The 22,026-nt window shown below is 57.2% G+C and overlaps 2 protein-coding genes across 2 annotated transcripts; both read right to left on the bottom strand.

The window, feature by feature from the left end:
- Nucleotides 1-1,431: 1,431 nt before the first annotated feature.
- On the bottom strand, nucleotides 1,432-3,911 carry FOXL1 (forkhead box L1). The gene has a single exon (XM_049622519.1). It carries the CDS (start codon nucleotides 3,782-3,784, stop codon nucleotides 2,681-2,683), a length of 1,104 nt encoding a protein of 367 aa, XP_049478476.1. The 5' UTR covers nucleotides 3,785-3,911; the 3' UTR covers nucleotides 1,432-2,680.
- Nucleotides 3,912-11,517: 7,606 nt separating this feature from the next.
- Nucleotides 11,518-14,843, bottom strand: FOXC2 (forkhead box C2). Its single transcript, XM_049622614.1, has one exon. The coding sequence runs from the start codon at nucleotides 14,776-14,778 to the stop codon at nucleotides 13,237-13,239; it is 1,542 nt and encodes a 513-aa protein (XP_049478571.1). The 5' UTR covers nucleotides 14,779-14,843; the 3' UTR covers nucleotides 11,518-13,236.
- Nucleotides 14,844-22,026: the final 7,183 nt, after the last annotated feature.

The following is a 22,026-nucleotide window of genomic DNA, read 5'->3' as shown; positions in this document are numbered from 1 at the left end:
CCCCTCCCCTGCTCGCCCTCTCTCTCTCTTTCTCACAACTAAATAAACATTAAAAAAAAAAAAAGTTTTTAAATACAAAGGTGAGTTCGCTTTAACTAAGAGTAGAACCTTTTTTTCTTACTGATCTGTAATTTGGAGGCCGTGATTATAACCACGGTCACAACTGGAGCAGCTGTTTGGGTTCCTAAGACCCACCCACGGGTCCTCTCTTTCTTCAGTGGGAAGGAACGTTCAGGGGACTGTACAGATTCTGCAGATTCCATCACTCTACTGTCCGTTCCGTCAGCCTTCCCAAACCAGAGGAGTGAGGGGATTAGGTAACCGAAGCTCTCTTTACATAACTATAAACTCTCTCACAAAGCAGATACACACTCCTGCCTTTTTTTTTCCCCGAGCCGTAAAAATAATGTTTACCTTATACTTGCTGGAATTGTAACTCTAACATACCACCCTTTAAAAATGGCAGTAGTCGATTATTGGCTTCTCCAGAAAACAGCCGCCATAAATTAAGAGAACACATGAGATAGCAAATCAGACCCAAAGAGGAGAAATGAAAAACAAAAACAAAAAACACAGCGTATACAGTGGAGTTGCCATCCGTGCTGGGGCAGCAAGCACTAACCCCGGGCTGCTCTGCTCCTGTGGTGTGGCGGGTGCACCCAACACTCAGAAGCCAGAGCCCCGGAGATGCTGACAGGGCTCCGAAACGTAGTCCCTGCCTCCTCTCTCCTGTTACACTGTTTGCTTATTCCCCCCAGTAATCCACTGAACCAGTCACTGAGAGGTTAATGAAAAGACAACTTTATTCACAGGGGCTGAGACTCTGGGATAACAACATATCGAGACAGGCCTGCCACTGCCCCGTGTGTTAATCGCAGTGAGCCCGGATGTCAACAGTGGGATCTTGTCAAAGTTCTTAAAATCAAGGATACTCTCCAGCTCACCAAAACGTTCCCACCAACCTGGGTAGAACGTGCTCGAGGAAATTTATGCGTCGGTAGCACATGGCTTTAGGGATAAATTCTCGGGAAGCCAACCCTGTGCTTACTAATAATTAAATGACTATGCTCGTCTGAAATGTCCTTCCGAATATATTAGCCACTAGGCTCTCCTGTTGTAAAGCTTGTGTTCATTTTTCTATAAGTCCTGGAAATCATTTTAAAAGTTATTTGGGAGATCTATCTCAGTTTACCTCCAGGACTCATGACTTATTGTGCCTTTTCCCACGTCAGATAAAGTTAAAGTAACCTGGAGGCTCAGAAAACCCAGTTTCCCACCCAACGCAACCCAAAGAGGGATACTGTAAGAGGTCAGATGCGCTTCCCGAAAGTTCCAAGCTGAACTGGGCTGTAAAAATCTCCATTTTCTTAAGCAGATCTCTGTTGCAGAGCACCTCCCCCCCCACCCCCGCCTTCCTGCTCCCCACCCCCCCAGATTTCCAGTCACCTCCATAAGGTGTTTATTTAGCTGCAGGCTCTAGGCCCAAGGGTAGAGGCTTAGAGAGAGGATGTCTGATAGAACCCTCCCTCTGAGCCTCCTGTTCTTTGGGGTCCAGAGAGGCACCCTCCAGCAGATATCATCAGAAGATTCCTTTTCTCTGCCCAGCATGACCCATCTCTCCCAGTATCTGCTTGTGTGTGTGTGTTTGTTTCCATCCAACTTTCTTAAGGAAAAGTGGTCCTTTACTACGCAATTCTGGAAAACGTAGCAAAACCCAAACCTAGAGCTTGAAAAAAAACATGCACATGGAAAATCTTGTGTTGTCTACGACACCTTCCCTCCTCGTCACACACTTCCGGTGTCCCCTGCTGTCTTTTGATCCCTTAAAAACAGAAGCAACAAGACGGGATGCCTGCTAATGTTGGTAACATGTCTTGGAGATCATGAGAATTGACTGGCAAGCTATCGTAACACAACAAAACGCTATCGTATAGAGTGCACTTTCTTAATAGGGGTTGTTAACATAGAATTTTCACAGGGCCATCGTTGTAGGAAAAAGTCAAGCATCTAGCCAAAGAATATAGCGTATCCCCAGTAAAAATGTCTAGAAAGAAAAAAAGAGAGAGAAATTCTCTATTCAAAACAGAAATGTGATTTCTTAGCTGTCCACCTGGACGTTGGTCTTAAATCCTCACCAGGCCCTAGATCTCGTGAAGAACCTGAAAAGCAGAGGTCACTCCTGGTGCCCCCACGCCGGGACTTCAGGGACAAACCCAGCTGTGGGCACCCATCACCCCACAGATTCAAAGCCAAGACCTGGGCCACAGGGACAAACCAGGGGGCTGGCCACCGTCAGATAGATGGTGGTTCTGTTTGAAACCACCCTCACCGCATCTGTGGGCCCCGCCGTCGGGTAGTCTGGGCCCTTGCTGCTCTGGACACGCAGGACCCGAGGTGGGGAGTGGGAGACCATGCCCTTAGACTGCCCTGAGGTCGAGGAGGTCTCCTGCTCTCTCCGCAGGAGGCCTGAGATGCCCAAGTCCTAGTGGGACGGGGTCTTTTAAGTCTCCGATGGTGCTCCGGGTTCTGGGAAAGTCCACCTCACCTTGGAGGAGGCAGGAGACCCTGCCCACCTGCGCGCAAAAGTTGGTAACACTTCCCGGGATCCACACGTTGCAGAAGAAAAGCTCGTTTTTTTAAAAACCGTGACTCCTTCCCGCCGGTGATGGGACCCGGCCGCTCACAAGCTCAGACCAGGGTAGGGGAAGGAACCGCCACCGTTTGCTTTACTGAAGTGAAGCGCCGTGTCTGGAAGCTGCAGAGGGAAATACGAGAGGAAAGGGATCCCGAGCTGGTAAAAGCCGCCCTGGACGTGCGGGTCGAGCATCAGGGAAGCGTTGAAAGGCGGAGGGAGGCTCGCAGAGGTGGCCAGAAGCGAGGCACCCAGACAGCTGCGGGGCGCAGGCTTGGCGCCCCCCGGGAGCTCGGCCCCTCCGGCGGGCTCCTGGCCCTGCCGTCCCGCCAGGATGCTGTCTATGCTGAAGCTCTTGGACTTGTCGGAGCTCTTGGGAGAGCTGTGGGAGGCAGGGCGCGGAGGGGACCCCGGACCATCCACCGTGCGCGCCGGCTGGCCCGTGGCCAAGGCCGCCGCCGCCGCCGCCGCCGCCGCCGCGCCCTGGACAGCGTCGCCCACGTCCTCCGCCGGGGACACGGGCCCAGGCCAGCGGAGGGGCGCGGGCGGAGAGGAGCCGCCCCCGAGGGGCGAGGGGCGCGCGGGCGCGCCCTCGCGGCGGGGGGTGTCGGGGCCCCGGCGCCCTGCCCCGCTGCCCGCCCCGGGCTGCGCCTCTGCGCCGCGCTCGTGGGTCTCCGCGCGCGCCCGCTTGGCCTCGGGGGCCCCTGGGCCTGGCTTGGGCTTCCTCTTCCGGCGCCGGTAGTTGCCATTCTCGAACATGTCGAGGCAGCGAGGGTCCAGCGTCCAGTAGCTGCCCTTGCCCGGCCGCCCTTTCTCGCGGGGCACCTTGACGAAGCACTCGTTGAGCGACAGGTTGTGGCGGATGCTGTTCTGCCAGCCCTGCCGGTTGTCGTGGTAGAAGGGGAAGCGGTCCATGATGAACTGGTAGATGCCGTTCAGCGTGACCCTCTGCTCCGGCGCGTCCTGGATGGCCATGGCGATGAGCGCGATGTAGCTGTAGGGCGGCTTCTGGGGGGGCTCCGCGCGGCCCGAGGCGGCCAGAGCGGCCGCGGGGGCGAAGGCCAGAGGCAGCCCGGGTCTCTCGGGGCCGTACAGATAGAGCATGGGCGAGGCGGCCAGAGCGGGCAGCCGGGGCCCGAAGAGGCGGCTCATGGCGAGCGGGAGCCGGCGCCGCGCTCCCCGCGACGACGCGGGCGACCCAGGGGCTCAGGGACTGCGCCCCGCGCCGCGAGGGCCCTCCCGGGGAGCCCGCGGTGCGTCTGACTCCCGCTCTGCCGCTCTCCCCGGCGGCTCCGTGCTCTGTCCCTTCATGGCTTTACAAATGTTAAATAATTGTTGTAAGTTTGCTATTATATGTTGACTTAGCGCTGGAAAATAAATTGTCTATGATAAACAGTCCTTGTGCGCTCAGCCCACCCACAGTAATTAAAATTTCATTGCCGAAAAACTCCAAGCTTTCCCCTCCACGTGTCTTTGCGATACCAGCCAATCGGTGTCGGGGCTATTCCTTCATTTGTTTATAGAATTAGTCTGTTGATAAGTCCGCCCACCCAAGTTGAATCAAGCTGTGTTTATTTGGAAAAATTTCCGGGCACCCAATATATAAACGCACTGATCTGATGTTTGAAATATCACGTCCACCCCTTGACGCTGGAAGCACACACAGTCAGTGAGGCAGGATGTGGACCTCGGTGGCAGGGTCTGCCGGGCCAGGAAGGCAAGGCGGAGATGGGCGGGGGGCGCAGGGGTGAGTTTTACCACTGGCTGGTGGGGGGGGGGGGAGCCCAGTAATCCGGAGCCTCCCACCAAAGGTCTTTTCTTCTCCCAGGCTTCGTGGAGATGGAGATGCCAGGGTCTCATAAAACGCCTCCTGGGGTCTTTTTTTTTTTTTTTTTTTAGATATTTGGGTGGGAGGAGAGGAGCGTCTCTCTCAAGAGCCCTGGGAATCTCTTGAGAACAGGAGGCGGCTTTCCTTGGAGAAACCCTCAGGATGAAGCTGGCATCCCAAGGCCGGAAGCCTCTACCTCCAGCTTCTCCGGAAGCCAAGGCACAGGGCGACAGGGGTGCCAGAGAGGGCACGGGTACCTGGTCCACACGGCTCGCTTGAGGGTAGTTTCAGAATAACCCGGCTTGGAGAGTTCGGACGGGAGAAACTCGGGTCTTTCTGATGGGGCTGAGGTTGCAGGCCCGGGACACCATAAAAGGGGAGTTTGGCAGCTGGCGCGGGAGAGCTGGTATTTGTGAATGCGGGTCTCTTGCTTTCTATTCTGCGCTTTCCTGTTTATAACAAGGAGGGGGGTTATAACAACTTTACAAGTGCACGCAGCTGGCCCGTGATTACATTAAGCATTTGGGAAGCCTGCTTGCTCTCCACCCACCCCCCCCCCCACCCACTCACCCTGGGGTGTAAGCACCCCCACCCGTCTCATTTTACATTCAGCCACGTCATGGTTTGAATAAAAAACCCTGAATGATGTCGACTCAGAAGGAGCCGTGTCTTCTGCTCCCCGGTGAGCCTCGGCGGGGGTGGGGGCATTACTGTGACTAGTTCCTGTTTATGATCTCTGCTGAGAATTTTTTAAAAGAAAAAAAAAAACCCACTGGGGATAATTGAATTAGCGTCTCATTGAGTAAAACGCGTGGGGAAAGAAAAGAGAGGGGGCTGAGGGCGCAGGTGGGCGTAGGAATGTCCCCTCTTCTGGGAAGGGGGCCAGAGGCACCACAGTCCTTAGGGGCGGGGGTGTCTGCTGCTCCTGCTGTCACAGAGAGGCGACACCTGGTTAGGAACGGCCAGGTCACCCCCGGAACAAGGGAAAGAGCCCCACTCCAAAATGAGGAATTCATAAAATAACTCTGACATTCGGCGGTTCAGGGTAGACGGCAGGGCAGTGGTGAGTTTGACAACACGCAAAAGGAAGTCAAAACCGGGGTCGAAAAACCGGTTTGGGTGCAGGAGCGGCTTGAGGGAGCGCCAGGCCAGGCGCTGGGACGCCTCCAGGCCCCTCCAGGGCGCTGCATTTCTAACTTCGGCCAACCGTCCGGCCCCGCCTGGCTCCGGCCTAGGTGTCGAGGACGGTCCTCTAGCCAGGAGGGGGAGGGGCGCTGTCGTCGCTCCGGCTCTCACCGGCGCACCCCTCTCAACCCCGGGGTGAAAAAACAACCTCAGGCCCGAGCTTACGCAACTCGGCGGTTCCATGGTCCCCGGGGGTCACCCAACCTCTCCAGACCAGCGCGCCCCCAGCAAGCTCAAGCTTGGATCCAGCTCGAGGTCCGGCCTCAGCGCCCCCTCTTACAGACCCAGAGGAGACAAACGGGGGTCGCGGCGCGCCGCCCCTCCGCACCCGGAGCCCTCCCTGGAGCTCCCCGGCACCCGAAGTCCAGCACGCGCACCCCTGCCTCTCCGGAAAGGCGCGTCGCCGCAGCGCTCCCTCTAAACTCCAAGGCAAACCCGAGCTTGAATTTGTACAATCGTAAACGCCGCCCCGTTTGGGCGAGGGCCGGAGGCAGGCGGAGACCGCGAGGCTGGTGGGCGGGGCACTGATAGTAAAGGAGGAAAGAGAGAAAAAAAAAAAAAAAAAAAAAGCCCAAAAAACAAAAAACAAAAAACCCAAGTTCTAGTCGCGGTCTGGAGAGGCGCGTCCCGCCCCGCGCGCTCGCAGAGCATCCCCGGGAGGCTCCTGCGCGGCGCCCCAGCCCGGCTCCCGCGCGGGGACGAATCCTGGGCTCCCAGGCGACGAGTTTGTAACTTGAGCCTAGGAGGGGCCACTGTAGGAAGGAGCCCCTCGCTGGGGCATATTTCCGGGGAGCGCAGGGCACCAGACCTCGGCGTCCGGGCGCGGATGCGCCCTCGTGCGGAAGCTCGGTGTGCTGAGAGCCGTTCTGAGGCCTGGTCGGGGGGTGGGCAGAGGAGCCTGGGAGCCGGCCAGGCTGACGCGGGTAGCCCGGAGAGCCAGGCGGGGACACAGAAGGTCTCCCTAGGCTCGTAGTCTTTACGTCGCCCCAAGCTGCAGGCTTCTCGGAAGTCAGTGCCCCCGCATCTCCCAGCCTGCAGCAAAGCCCTGAGTTTTCCAGCCTGCGCGGAGGGAGGCTCCCGGAAGGACCCTGGTGGCTCCTACTCTGGGGCCCCAGCAGAAGTCGGGGTGGGTGTGGGATGAGGGCAGGGAGCACCCTGGTCCTAGCACAGGCCGGCCGGGCAGAGGCCAGGCACCAGGCAGGTCCCAAGAGGCCTCCGAGGAAAAGGCTGAGGGGAGGGGAGAGAGGAGGTGCTCCCATCCAGCCTCCCCGAGGGCATTTCCCCTTCCTCTGCTCCTTAGCAAACTGAAAATCAGACGCTCCAGTCATGGACGGTCTGTGTCATCTTTCCCAACACGGCACCGCTTTTTCTCCGGGTCAACACAGTTGGCGAAGTCTATACACGAATGAACGATCGGACCATACCTGCGATAGGTTTGAGCGGAGGGTGGAAAGATACAGGACTTCCTCCGCCAGGTCACCTCCCTGATGTCCCGAACCCACTGGAGATGGTGGTGACAAGGGCGATATTAATCACTGAAACGTCTCCAACGCTACTAGGTGCTGGCACCCTCGTAAGAGCTCCCTCGGGTCGTGTCAGTCCTCCTCCTGGCTTGAAGACACAGAAGTCCTCACCGCTCCCATTCTGCAGACCGGACACTGAGGCCAGGAAGCTAACAGGAAGTGTTGCAGACAGGGGAACAGCCCCATTACAATAAGGCTACTGTGTGTGGATGCCAAGGGCCCCGTGGAAGCTCTCTCCAGAACCCTCACGGCACCTTCGAAAGACGGAAGGGATGGGTTTGCCCATTTTACAGATGGGCACCAAACACCCCAGACAACAGAGGTCACAAAGAGCAGAACGGGGTGGGTGGGGGGGTTGGAATGCACATGCTTTCCTGCCAAGGTGGGTTCTCTGAGGCCTGACATCCTTGGGTGTCCTCAGCGGCTCTTCGAGGTATGTCTGGAGCAGGTTCCTGCTGCGTTGGGGGGGGGGGGGCATGAACATAACGCTCTGCTGAAGCCCAGAGAACAGGGCAGGATTTTCCAAATTACTGATTTCCTTAGAGCTCATATTGTCCCCAGCAGTCATTTCAAGGGTCTAAAACGGGCAGTCAGGGCACATCGCTAGGGCACATCAGCATCGTGGCCTGATGTACACCGTTGGCCGAGACCAAAGAACCACTGTTCTCCTGGTGTTCTGTAAACCCTGACGGCTAGCCGTGAGTCCTTCCTATGGCCTGGACTCTCCTGACCTGTGTCGGGTTCACTCGTCCTCAACCATAACCCTGCTTGATGATCCTACCATTTTGCAGTCGAGAAATGGGCCGAGAGAGCTAGAGGGGGCACGCCCGAGGTCACGCGAACCCTCCGCTGGCCTGTGTGGAGGCCCTCAGTTGGTGCGTGTGGATTCAGCTTAGAAAGGCTCGTTGAGGAGGTTGCCTGTAAAAACAACACGCAGGCAGAGAGAGAGCCCCCACGGGGCTGCTGGGAAAGGTAAGACCCAGGGCCAAGGGCCACTAAGCCAGGGGTCAGAGGGGCCTCTCTGGCCTCCGTGACCTCCCGCCTGGGTGGGCATACAGACTGAGCTCAAAGCTGTACCCCAGGCTGGGGCAGCCCTCCCCATGCTCCCCAACTCCGTTTCCTTAACAGGATCTGTGCGGCCAGGGGGCCAGTCCATCTGTCAGCCCGCCTCCTCCCCCCCCCCCGCCCGGTGCCAGCTTTTCACATACGCACAGTCCCGGGATCAAGTCCCCACCAGCCCGACACTGGCAGAACCACCCCAGCATCAGACATACGCATTCGAGAATCACACTCTACGCGGGCTGCGTCTCTCTGTGTTGGCCACGAAGCAGGAATGTCGCCGAAGCCCGGGAAAGGCTTGCACGAATCAGGGCAGCGGTGGCCGTCCTGACTGCAGTCTCTGAAACCCTGCAGCCTCCCTTACATGCCTATGTCAAAAAGCAAACGTTTCAAATGCCTTGGCGAGCCGAGGCCACGCAAAAAAGGAGGCAGGCAGGGAACGCTTCTCGAAGTTTGGGAAAGCATTTCGAGTATGTGGTGCCCGAAGGCTTCCTCTGGTGGCACTGGTCCCCTGTGCCCCGCTCACCTGGAGGCTGCCCCCCCCCTCACCCTGGCCCTGGCTGCACCCAGGGCATAGAACCTCGGGTCTCCACTTCTCCACGTCCACCGCGCCCTGAGAGTCAGGAGCGTCCCGCCTGGGACGACACAGGCACACGTTCCCTGAGGCGTGAGGCACAGGTGCTGAGACCCCCAGCGCGCATTCCGGAGAAAGTCAGTTCTCCCTGTTAATTAATGGGTCTCTTCTCAGGTCTCTCTTTGCACTCACCTCAGGTTTATGGTTATCAGTGAATTCCTGGCCAACACCCATGCAGTGTTCTGGATTCGGAGTGGGTTTGAGGAGGGAGAAGGCAAGAACTCAGGCACTGGGGTTGGTTTCCACAGGGGACGTGGGGGTGTTCTGGGGACTCCGTGCTCTCTGCTTTGAATGCAGCTTACAAGCCTCTCCCAGGCCCAAAGGCGACCCCAGGCAATCTTGGGGTAAAAGAGAGGAGATGGGCCCCAAAAGATTTAGGAGCCAGGCACCAGAGTTCACAGGACCCCAGGACATTCGCTCCTCCCTCTCACTTCTGATCTTCATTTCTTACCAGCCAGATAGGAGAGTGGGGATAAGTGAGGGCCCGCTGCAGGAGCCTGACTACGCCCGAAAGGAAGGTGCCAGGCTGCCCCAAACGCCCTTACACCCACCTGGGCATTTTACACGTAAGAAGACTGACGCCAGCCAGGAGAAGTGGTTTGTTCACCTGGCATCATGTGGTCGTGGAATTCCTAGGCCAATGCTCAGGCAATTAGGGGACACGTGTCACCATGATTTGGGTGTGGGTGGGGACAGGCTACTTGAACCAGGGGATGAGGACCACCTGGTGGCAGGCTCAGCTCTGGCCTCGGGAGAGGGGCCTGGGCTGGGCCACACCCCACACGTCCCTCTCCCCTCGAGAGCCGAGAGCCGTGAGCGTGGGGCATGTCTTACGGGAAGCAGAGGCTCTCCGAGCTGCAGCCTCTATGGGGCTGGGAATGTTCGGGATTGTCAGAAGCCTGGGAGTCTTTCCCGGCGGCCCGTATCTGTGACAACTGGACCCCGGGTAGAACCGGTCCAGGCAGCCAAGGCCAGTCGGGCACGCAGGGTTAACTCTGTAGGAAGCGGTCTCTGCTGTGGTGTTGGGGCTGCTCCCATTTTGTTGGCAGCAGCTCTGAGACCTGCCTGGTTCCACGTTACTGGATCAGGAGGGAACGTGGCTATTGCACGGGGCTTCGTGCTAAGTGAGCTCGGCGGACCGCAGAGCTGCCCGCCAGGAGTCCCAGCAGCCCGCGACCAACATTCCGGCCCTTCCATCGTCGGCCTCCTTTCCCCTTTTCCTGAAAGGCCCTGGACCTCCCGAGGACCCAGCGGCCGAAGCAAGGGGAGGGGAGCGGATACGTGGAGCAAGGACAGCCCGGGCCGGGCGCCGTCTCTGCGTCTTTGCGCGCCGGGTGGCAGGCGGCCCAGGGCAGCGGGAAGTGGCAAAGCGGCCCCAGACGCCTCCACCGCCTCCACCGGGATGCTCGCTTTCCGCTGCTGCCGGATCTCCCCACCCCGAGGGAGGCGCCCGAGGCCGCTCAGTCCCCAGGCCCGAGGTCCTAGCGGGGCTGCTGAGGCGGGAGCGCTGAGCCCAGCGAGTTCTGAGCACCGTGTCCAGCTCCCCTGGCCGGCCTTCTGGGGGAGCTCACCCGCACCTACCCTGGCCCCTGGGCCTCGGGGTCAGGAAGCTTTCCGGGTTCCGAGGCGTCCCAGCGTGCCATGGCCTCACACACCCCTCCCTCTGCCGCCTCCAGAGGCCTGGAGAAAGCCCCGGACACAATCCCTCGAGCTGCCCATGTTCCTAGGGAAATGGAAGGGTGCTCGTCTCCCGGGCGGGCGGGGGTCCCTTCTTGAGCTGTTCACCGGGCCAGCGCCCCGGCACAGGCACTGCTCTCAGAGGGGCCTTCCCTGAGACAGAAGGTCCCCGGTGTGGCTTCAGTGGCAGCTCGGGTCTCGCCGAATTCTTTCCCATTTCTCTCCCCTTTATTTCCTGCGTGTCTCTCAAACCTCCGCTGAACTCCGAATCTTGAGAGGAGGACGCACTTTCAGGGGGGACTCTATGAAAAGCCTGGGGAAGGAGAAAGCCGGCTGGACTACCCTCCTGGAATCCAGAGGCAGCATCATCTGGAGAACAGGAACGAAATGGCCCCGGAGCACAGGAGCTGGGCAGGGAGGGCCGGCCTCTGCTGCCGTTGGGAGCTGGGAGCGGGGGGCCTCTTGGCCTCCCTCTCTTTCCTCGCCGGCTAGACCAGCTTACTCAACCAAGGCAAGGGGGCCTGGGAGCCTGCTGGAGGTCAGACACCAAGCGCAGGGGCTCCCCGATCCCGAGCACTATGAAAAGGAACAAAATGCAGCATTTAAGTCTTAACCACTAGTCGCCTCTGGGGCCGCAGATCCAAAGAATCTGTGTGGCACATATGGGGAAATTTATTACGTTCCTACCTCCCCCAGCACTACATCAGCATGACCTGGAGACAAACTGCCATGGTTAAAACAACACAAAACCAGGTTCTGTTCAACGCCACTGCACCAAGGAAAATCACTTTTTGGAAGAATCATCATCACCCGAAATGTTAAGCCCGCTTCGCCCTAAGCAAAGTACAGCTCACCTCCTTGGGTGGGAAACAAATCCCCAGTTTGGAGCCCTGGCCTCAAAACTCGCACTCAGAGACCAGCGGGGGAGGGGGGAGGGGGGAATTGTGCCTTTGGGCCAGTGAAAGAGATAATAAAATCATCCCCTCACCCCCCTCCCACCCTCCGCCCCAGCCACACCCCACAAATGGTTTCATTGCTATTAAAAAATTTTTAAAGACAAGATATCAAAACTGAAAAGGCAATCATCTCCCTGTGATTTACAGTCCTGAAAGAGTTGGTAAATTTAGAACTCCAAAAGCATTGTAAGTTACATTCGAAGGCCGAAGAGCCTCTACAGTTTTTCACTGCAGTAGGGTAAAGATTAAGAGACCATATCAAGACGTAAAGGGGTCTGAAATCCACCTCTGAGCTAACCACCATCACAATCAATCCCCTTTGGACCCTCTCCGGCCCACTGCACGTTCTTTTCTGGAAAGCCATTACGATGGGGAAGGAAGTCTGCATTTTAGGAATCGGAGGGAAAGCAGGACTCCCCCCAGGTTCGTAGTTAACTAATGAAAAACTTGGGTCCTCCCTGTCTTTTGCTTCCGCAGCTGGGGATCGCTGGATTTGAGATGGAATGGTGGTACTATTTGTGTTGACAATTGGCAATTTTTTTTTTTTTTTGCATTTAGCAAAACGTTTACAGCGAATAACGTGAAGGCGCCCAGTCCTTCAGGCATCCACGTCCAACCGGGACGTTTCTCAACTGCCTAGGCCAGGGTGGGATCTGAGTTCATGAAAAGTCCTTTCCGTCACTAACAAGACAACAGGGGAGCGTCCCCAGTCCCCTGCGGGCATCTGTATACGTCTATGCGTTCACCCACCTGCGTAACAAATATAATCAAAACAGGTGGATTTGCAAAACACCTTGTTTTTAAAAACTGCGAGAACACAAACACACTGTCCGCACTTGGGGCAGAAAAACAACATGGGTTTATTTTAAGGTAAGTACAACAATTAAGACCACATAAGACAAACACAGGTGAAGTTAAATTTTTAAAGTTTTTTTTTTCTTTTAGGAATGCTCAGGGAGGAATCTACTATACAAAACCATCACACTCTGTAAATAAAAAGTATCAGATACTTGACTTCTTTATCCGCCAACAACAACAACAAAATAAATTATTTCCTTGTTTTGTAAAAGACCTACCACCGGGAAAAGAATTATGCCTCATAAGTGTACAGGGCAGTAAAAAAAAAAAAACAAAACCCACGTAGGTTTCTTAAATTTTCCTTTTGGGAGTTAGAAATGGTTGGGCAAGATGAAAACTTATCCAGTGAACTCAACTTTAAATATTATATTAATGGCTCTGAACAACAACAACAAAATAGCCTGATTACAAATGCACACATTTGTACAGCACGGTTAGAGAAATTTAAAATTACACACAGCACAGACGTGATCTATAGAGACCCCCCCCCCCCATAGACCTATGGGGGTCTCTACAGAGAGAGTCATTACCGGGTCGCTCTGGGATTTGGTCCGTAACTTAATTTTTTTTTAAACCCCAGCTGCAGCATTCAGCACAACCATCCTGGAAGGAGGGGAGGGGGGCTTAAAACTCAATATTCATTTCGCCCGGCCGCGTCCCTTGTTGGGGGGGGGGGGTTCTTTTAGGACCTCGGAACCGGGGCAGCGAATTAAAGTTACCTGAAGCTTCACAGAGGACTGAGGCCGGGCGCGAGCTCTCTCTGCTCCTGAGTCTGAGAAAAAAAAAGCTGGTGGGCATATTTTTTGGTTCTTTCTGCGCCTCTGCAGCCTGGACCGCCCGAGAGGCCCGGGTGTGGGAGGCGCAGCCGGAGCGGGCCAGGCAGGTCAGTATTTCGTGCAGTCGTAGGAATAGGGGGCGGCGTGGCGGTAGAGCGCCGGCGTGGATCGGTAGGGCAGCTGACAGCTCGCGTTGGTGCCGACCTGCGGTTCCCCGAGCGCCGCGTTCTCCACCCCCAGCCGGTGGGAGTTGAACATCTCCCGGACGTTGGGAAAAGTCTGCTGCTGGGCCGCGAACGTGTGGCCCGGGAGGTGGTTCAGGTCCCCGCTGTGGTTGAGATACCAGGAGGCCGCCTGGGCCGCGGCGGCGGCGGCGGCGGCGGCGGCGGCGGCCGCGCCCCCGGGCTGGGGCGCCGGCTGGGGCTGGGGCGCCGGCGGGGGCGGCGGCGCCTGCGGGTGGTGGTGGCCGTGATGCTGGTGGTGGTGGCCCGCGGCGGCGGCGGCGAGCGCGCCCTCCTGGCCTGCGGCGAGGTTGAGGGCGCTCAGGGGCGACGTGGGGCCGCCCGGGTGGTCCGAGAGGGCCTCGTCCAGCGCGGGCGGGACGCACATGTGCGCGGGCCGCTCGGCCCCGGTGTACAGGCTCATGGCGCGCATGCTGCACTGGTAGCCCCCCGCGCCCCCGGCCTCCAGGCCCTGCGCGCACGGCTGGCCGTAGGCGGCGGGCGGCGCGGCCGCGTACGACAGCGCCAGCGGCGGCACCACCAGGCCCGCGCGCCCGGACGCGGGGCTCAGCTCGCCGCCCGGCGGCGACGTTCGCAGCGTCATGATGTTCTCCACGCTGAAGCCGGGCAGCCCGTTGGGCGCGCCGGCGTGGTGCTCGGGCAGCGAGCCGTCGGGGGAGCCGGCGGGCGTGGAGGCCGCGCTGCGCGGACTGCCCTGCAGCGCGCTCTCGGGGCTCAGCGTCTCCACCTTGGTGATGGCCGGCAGCGCCGGCGACGCCGCCTCGGTCTTGATCACCAGCTTCTTCTCGACGTCCTTGGGGGCGTCCGCTAGAGGGGGCCCGGCCGGGGCGCCCTTGGCCGCGGCCGGGGGCGGCTCCTTGAGGTGGGCCCGCTCCTCCTTGTCCTTGGGCACGTCCTTTTTCTTGAAGCGCCGGCGGCGCCGCAGGAAGCTGCCGTTCTCGAACATGTTGTAGGAGTCCGGGTCCAGCGTCCAGTAGCTGCCCTTGCCCGGCTTCTTGTCGTCGCGGGGCACCTTGACGAAGCACTCGTTGAGCGACAGGTTGTGGCGGATGCTGTTCTGCCAGCCCTGCTTGTTCTCGCGGTAGAAGGGGAAGCGGTCCATGATGAACTGGTAGATGCCGTTCAGGGTGATTTTCTTCTCGGGCGCGTTCTGGATGGCCATGGTGATGAGCGCGATGTAGCTGTAGGGCGGCTTGACGAGGTCCTTGGGCGCCGCGGGCTGGTGGTGGTGGTAGGGCGCGTAGGAGCGGCCCATGCCCGCGCCGTACTGCTCCGGGTGGCCGGAGTAGACGCCCATGGGGCTGGCCATGCCGCCGTAGCTGCCCGCCGCCCGGTAGTAGTTTTGCTCGCTCAAGTAGGGCACCACTCCCAAGGCGTTGGGGTCGGACACGGAGTAGCGCGCCTGCATGCTGCGTCCGAGACGGCTCGCCGCCGCCTGCGCGCACGGACCGCGGGGAAGGCCCTGCGAAAGCGAGAGAGAGCGAGGGAGCGAGAGGGCGAGAGGAAGGGAGCCGGCGGGGGTGGCGGGGCGGGGGCGCGGGGAGGGGGGTGGGGGTGGGAAGGGGAGAGCCCCGGGCGCCGGGAAGCCTCGGGGGCGAGGCGGGGGAGGCGCCGGCGCTGGGCGCCCGCCCGCGCGCGGAGAAGGGGCGCTCAGTTGTCAGCGGACCGGGCGGATCGGCATCCTGGAGGGCGCGCCCCGGCGAGCGCAGCGCCGGCCCCTGCTCGCTCGCTCACTCGCTCGCTCGCTGGCTCTCGGGACCGGAGGGTGGCAGCCGGGGCGGGCGGCGGGGACGCAGTGGAGACGCCACGCGCGCAGCGGACCGAGGACGGCCCCTGTGTCCGCGCCAACGGGGGGAAGGCGGCTCTCCTAGCCCCCCAGCAAAGAGGCAGCCCCGAGGGTCAGCGAGCCGGGGTCCAGAGTGGCTGTCCCGCCGAGCCCGGAAAAAGAGGCAAAGTCCCTTTTAGGGATTGGGAAAAGTTTCAAAAGTCTTCTTGCTGAAAGCAAGTTTTTACTTTCGTCCGGCCACGCCCCCTCCGGGGACTTTGCACCAATAACGCGGCAGCTGTGGGGAGTCGGCACCAATCAGGGCGAGGAGCGCCGGAATCCGTCGGCTCTAAGACCCAGCTGCGCCGAACCAGACTTTTCTGCAGTTCAGGCTCAACTTGAGAAGATTTTTTTAAAAAGAGTGATATCTTATTAAAATTTATTTCATTATCACATTTTGGTTAATGGGCCAGCATGCCCCGGGGAGGGGGGGTGGTGGGAGGAAAGACACCCATGCTCCTTTGCAGATAAAGTTAATCTGAAATATAAAATCGAATCGATTAATGTAGTCCAATATCTCCCCCAAGACCTTGTAAGTAGCGAAGACCCTGGGACTGTTTTCCTTATTAATGAGTGACGAGGCGAATAATTAGATTTCCTAATTATGGGGGCCCAGGTGCGATGGATTCTAAGCGAGAGTCCTGGATTGGAATGCGAGCCCCCCCCCCGCCCCCCGCCCCTGGATGTTGTCATCATTGAAGCAAATAATTAATAATCAACAGAGAGTTTGCAGGTTTGGGCCGTCAAGATGACCTGTAAAGCTTTTCGAGGCAACTTCTGGAAACTGAATGAATGCCCCTCGCCTCCACGGAGGAGGCAGGCCGCGCCGGCTTGCAGGGGAGTGTCCGGGTGGGGAAGGGGCAAATACCTTGAGAATTTAATCCTCTAAGTGCGCCGCGGGTTCGGCAAATCGTCGGCGGCCCCGTGAGCAGTTTTGTGGGGTTCGGGGAAACAGAGCGGCCTCGTTCCGCCAATTTCCCGCATCCCCCAGCCGCGTCGACGCTTGCGGCCCCCACGTCCAGCTGCGCAGTGTCTCTCCCTTTTCCCAGAGATAAATTCCCTTGGACAAGCCGGCTCCCGCGCTCCCCGAAGCCGGGAACAATGCAGCCAGCCGCCCGGCCCAGGCAGAGCCCGCGAGGGGAAACCCGAGCCTGCTTCCCGCGGGGGCTGCGCCCCAAGACGCGCGTCCGCGGCGCGGGGCCGGGCGCGCTCGGGGCGAGGAAGCTGCCCCCAGCCCCGTCCGCTGGGTCGCCAGCCCCGGGGCGCAGTGCCCACCTCCCGCTCCCGCCAAAGCCTCTTGGGGACTCTCCAGGCTGGCTTACTCTGCGCCGGTCCTTTTTGTTTGGCTGGCGCTCGATAAGGTGATTGGGGCACCAGGGCTCCGTGGGAGGACGGGGTAAGCCACCCCAAACGGCTGGGACACCTCCAGAGCTGATAGGGTCGAGATATTGACCTGCAGCGACCCGAGGTCGGCGCCCTTCAAAGCTTTCCCCTTTCCTCTGGGTACCCCGGAAAGTCAGTTCATCCGTGGACTGAATATTTATTCCCCCAACACCTCGGGCGATCGGATCACACTTACCCGCTTCCCCTGGAAGGGGAAGGACGCTCATAAGAAGGGCTAAAGGCTGGTCAGAACTCTTCTGGAGGTCGTCCCTCGGTTGGGTAGGGAAGAACAAAGATAAAACTTGCGTGGTTTGGGCCCCCACCGTACCCCTGTTCCGTCAGGCGCTTGCCTGATTCCCGGGAAAGGGGTGTGAGAGAATCCGAGGGCGCTCAGCTTTGGGGAGGCGAGAGAAGGCAGTGGAGACGTGCCATTCATTTTCAATAAAGGAACAAAAGAAAAGTGTTTGTGTGCGTCATCTATGAATGGTATGCTCTCCTGATGAATTCACAATCAGAGGCAAAGCACAAACCAGGTTCCTAGTGTCTTGAATAGTTCTGCTTCTGAAACACTATATTTTTTATGGGTGCCCCGAGTCTTTCTCTAACTTAATTTTTTTTTTTTTTTGCAACGAAGTAAAATAAAGTTTCCCAGTCCTCAGCTCACAGGTGAACGATTTGACTTCATTATTTTTTAATATGTTCAGCTCCATTTTATAAAATAAATATATATGTGTGTATATATACATCTTCCTCCCGGACGGCCTGCCAGGCACCTCGATTTCTCACAGTTTTACCGGAAATGCAAACTATTGACCAAGAAACACTCCTCGGTCTGTAGGCTTCCTGGAGAAATATTATTCCCTCTGCTTTTATGAGGTGCCTTAAAAAAAAAAAAAAAGCTTTATCACAGCACAGAACTAAACCCAAAATAACTGTGGACCATGGAAAATAGATTCAAAAATGGTAGTTTCTGTCTGAGTTTGTATTTACAAGCGTGTCCAGGTTTAAAATAATGTCATCTGGAAAGCCCCTGCTTGAGTGGCCAAAATTATTATTGCCCCCCCACCCCCCCCCAAAAAAAAGCGGGGTGGGGAGGAAAGAAATCCTTACAATCCAGATAGAAAAGGTGAGAGAGACATTTTCCTTTGCCCCTGGAATTGGGTTTCTTCTCCGCTCGGTAGGACTCCGGGCGAGATGTTTGCACAGGTTATCATAACAACACCTTCCACACACCTGGACTTCGCGAAAACCATGTTTCCGATCTTTGCTTTAACCTGCCAGCGTATTTTGGATCGGGGGCTCCTAACTCATGGCTGATTGCTTCCCCTGCTCACGTAGTGGTCACGGAGCCCAGAGCGGAATCGGGCCGCAGAGGGCCGTGTGTGGTTCCAGAACGATGAGCGACGATGAAGGCGGGCGAGAGTCGGGTCATGCCCCACTCCCCCCCCCCCCCCCCCCCCCCCCCCCCAGCCGACCGCGTAGCCTCCCCGCCCGGGCGCGTTGGGCTCCTGGACGCCGCGGCCGCCGCGGGCCTGTGGTGTTGGCGCCATCTGAAGGCCAACCGGGGAACTACTCTGGAAAAGAAGAAGGAAACCCGGGCGTTCTGGTCGCAATGGAGGTGCTGCCACCGTCTGGATGCACGTGAGCATTGCAGCGCGGGAGTAGAAGCCTTCAAACACCTGTGGAGTCAGAGAGACGCTGAAAATAAAGTGCGTGCCCCGCCGCCGGTGGATTAAGAAGAAGTAAAACAGGGGCGCCTGGGTGGCTCAGTCGCTTAAGCGTCGGACTTCGGCTCAGGTCATGATCTCGCGGTTTGTGAGTTCGAGCCCCGCGTCCGGCTCCGTGCTGACAGCTCAGAGCCTGGAGCCTGTTTCGGATTCTGTGTCTCCCGGCCCCTCCCATGCTCATCTCTGTCTCTCTCTGTCAATAATAAATATACATTAAAAATTTAAAAAAAAAAAAAGGAAAAGGAAAACGTTTCCCATAGCTTTGCAATGTGTCAAGAACACGATCTGCGGGGAAAACAGAGAATGTCTCTGAAACTTCTCAGGAGCAAGAGATTCGCTGAGGTTTTGAGCAAATAAAAGTCTTTGCCTCTCGGGTGGCTAGAAGTTTACGTGTTGCCCCCCACCCCACCCCCACCCCCGGGGCTGTTGGACAAACTGTGTCTCCCCGTGGCAGCTGTCCTCCTGCCCAAGGCGTGGTGCGGATCTCAGGGGACTCATCGGAAAAACGTTTGTCCCAGAGGGTGTGCGGACGGCATCGGCTTTAACCAGAGGGAGAGTCCTAAACATGTCTGCAGCTTCTGCCTTTGAGGCACAACTGAGAATTCAAAGAGGCCACAAGCGAAAGGAGATTGGGCCTTCTCTGTTTGCAAGACATTTGTCCCAGGGTCCTTTCAAAGTCTCCCCTTGGGCTCAGGAGACGCCTTGGGTTTTAAGGCAAGGGACCCGGGATAAGAGCGGTCCCAGGCTTCCCAAATCTACCTGGGACCTGATGAACCCTCGGGATGGGCAGAATCCGTGGTGCTGCTTGAAAATCCATCATCGTCCGGCTCCTAGCAATTATCTGTTTTCCGGGACAGCAGGTGTGTCCATGATGAAAACTCTCGGAGCCCATTTCGCAGAGCGAGGCCTTTCTCAGGAGTTGAAGTCCACGTGGCACCGTGGATAGTGCGAAATAACAGGGGGGAGGGCGATCCTTGGTGGGAAGACAAAAGAAGCCGGAGAACCACGGGCCGTACTTGATCCTGAAGGGAGGAAATTTCAAAAGCAAACAGAGGAAGTTTCGAGAGCCCCTGGGGAAATGTGAATCTGGAGTGCATGTTCGAGAATAATCTTGTATCGGGGTTAAAATTCTCGAGGGTAATCACGGCATGTGGCCAAGCAAGGACAGGTCCTCGTTTCTGGAAGGTACACGTCAAAGTGTTTAGGGTTCGTGTCATCCTTCCCTGCCACTGGTACCACACAGTGAACTGCGGGGGGGGGGGGGGGGGGGAGAAAGGGAGACCCATCTCAAACGGCAAGTGAGGCAAAATCTCTAACCTATGGTGCGTGGGGATTCACTGGGCACTGGTCTTGCACCTTTCCCGTAAGCTTGAAATCTTTCAAAATGAAAACAAACAATGGGGAAAAAACACGCCTGTCACTCTGAAGAGCTAAGAAGGAAAGTGCCACAAAGCAAACACCTTTCCATGGAAGGAGTCGCAAGACCCAATGTGGGGACCAACTTGGCCCTGGTGTCCCTTCTCCTTGCGTTCTGGACGTTTCTGAAAAATAATCGTCAACAGCCATGGGCTTAATCACATTACCTGTGGTCGTTATATTAAAAAAAAAAAAAAAAGCTGATTCTCTAAGGAGCTTTTCTGCCTTATAATTCAAGCCACAGTGAATTGCCAAAATTCACACAAAGATGCAAGAAATCCAGTAGAGTCCCATAGATGTTTTCCAAACAGGATGTTAAAGATATGCATATGGGGCGCCTGGGTGGCTCAGTGGGTTAAGCGTCCAACTTTGGCTCAGCTCATGATCTCATGGTCCATGGGTTCGAGCCCCACATCCAGCTCTGTGCTGACAGCTCGGAGCCTGGGCCCTGCAGGCTTCAGATTCCATTTCTCCCTCTCTCCCCCTCTCTCTCTCAAACATATATAAGCATTAAAAAAATGTAAAGGTATACATACGTTTCTTCGCAAAGGAATTCGTTACATGCTTCTCTGTAAGTTCTGCGTAGTCGCCCTTAGCCAGATTGCTGTGTGACTGATTTGCCTAGTGGGTGTATCAGTCACGTGAGGCTGGTGTAGCCCCAGTGAGAGGCCATCCCAAGTCTCAGTGACTTCCTGTTGGGCCAGTCCCAGGTTGGCACAGGAGCTCTGCTCCTCCAGTCACTCAGGAGCCTGAGTTTTCAAGAGCTGTCTCTCCTACCACCTCGCCAGGGGCAAGACAGGGAGATCCTGCCCTGGGAATGAAGCGGTCCAGCCTTCAAGAGCCATGGATCCCTTTCCTCCACAGCTCATTGGCCAGAGCCCGTCACATGGCCCCAGCGCCCCCAGAGAACTGGAAGCTCGGTCAGCCCGGTGCCCCGGCGGGTGGGCGGAGCCAACGCTGGTTGGGCAGCCTTACGTGTGCCACTCGTGTCCTACCTCTCTAGGCCCTTGGTGGCCGCCTAATTCCTCTCTGCAGTCCCAGTGCCTGGCGTGACACCTTGGCACGTAACAGGTGCGTAAGAATGTTTGTTGAATGAATATAGGACTTTTTCAAGATTTTCCTGCCTACTGTATAGGAGAAAATTTAATGTGTGCGTACTATGTGCTGGACGATGGGTCCCTGACTGCTCCTTTAATCCTCTTTTGGGGCGGGCACTGTTAATATCACTGCTTTACACGGGAGGTGAGCGCGGTCGAGAGGCCTTAAGTAATCGACTCAGGTCTTGTAACCGCCAAGTGATAGGACTGAATCTCTCAGCCCGTCACTCTGGAATTAGGGTCAGGACCTTGGAAGTCAAAAGAGACTTAAAAAGTTAAACTAGGAACTTCTATATACATATAAAAATAGTCTACATGGAAACAAATAGACGCATAATTTTATAACTATATATACATGGTGAGTAGTGTTTGCACGAAGGCACGACTTCTGAACACACGTGACTCAATGTCCCTGAAATTTTTGCCTTTTTATATCACCAGCGGGAAACCCTGCCATCAACCCTGTGGGGTAAATGACTCATTATCGGAGCCTGTGAAAAGCGGACTATTCTCTGGGAGGTGCAGACAGGGCTTGATTGTGTGGACAAGGGCAGGGAGAGAAAGAGGGAGGCAGTGACTGGTTCTCACCTGTGGGGTGAGCCCCAGGGAATAAGCCAGACTGGGGTCACCGTGAAGGGCAGCGTTGAGCAGAGCCTCAAAGTGACGGCGGGGTCTCACGGTGGCAGTAACCGAGGGAGGCCCCAGGGGTCCTCTAAAGGACTGAATGGAGTCCGGGGTGCAGACTTGTGCCCCCAAAGGAGTCTGAGCGTGGCTGGCCCTGGGTGCTTTTCACCCTTTAGGAATCCCATGAAAGCAAAGAACATTCCCCTGCTGGACCCTGGCCTTTGCACATGAGTGTCCACACCGGGGACTCCCAACGCCAGCCCAACCTGGACCCTCCACAGGGCCTTTGCACGTGCTGTCCCTTTTGCCTGCGTCCCCTGTCCTCAGTTCCTTGCTGCCTTGCCTCCTTCTCTGAGACCTCCTCCCATCCGCTTTCTCCCGTCCTTCACCCCACCCCCATTCTGATTCGCTTCCCTCTCCCCGGGACAGGATCCTCTGACAGGATTCCCCCCCTGCCAGGATACAAGCAGCGGGAGAGCAGGGGGAGACCTGGTCTGCCTCGTGCACCCACTGCACCCCACACCTCACTGCTGTGCCTGGCACAGAATCCACGCTCCGGGATTGTAAGCTCAACAGATAGATGT

The sequence above is a fragment of the Panthera uncia genome (assembly GCF_023721935.1).
Source record: "Panthera uncia isolate 11264 chromosome E2 unlocalized genomic scaffold, Puncia_PCG_1.0 HiC_scaffold_20, whole genome shotgun sequence".
In the NCBI taxonomy this organism is placed as follows: Eukaryota; Metazoa; Chordata; class Mammalia; order Carnivora; family Felidae; genus Panthera; species Panthera uncia.
Note: the sequence above shows the minus strand (reverse complement) of the source record. Positions and strands in the feature narration are given on the sequence as shown.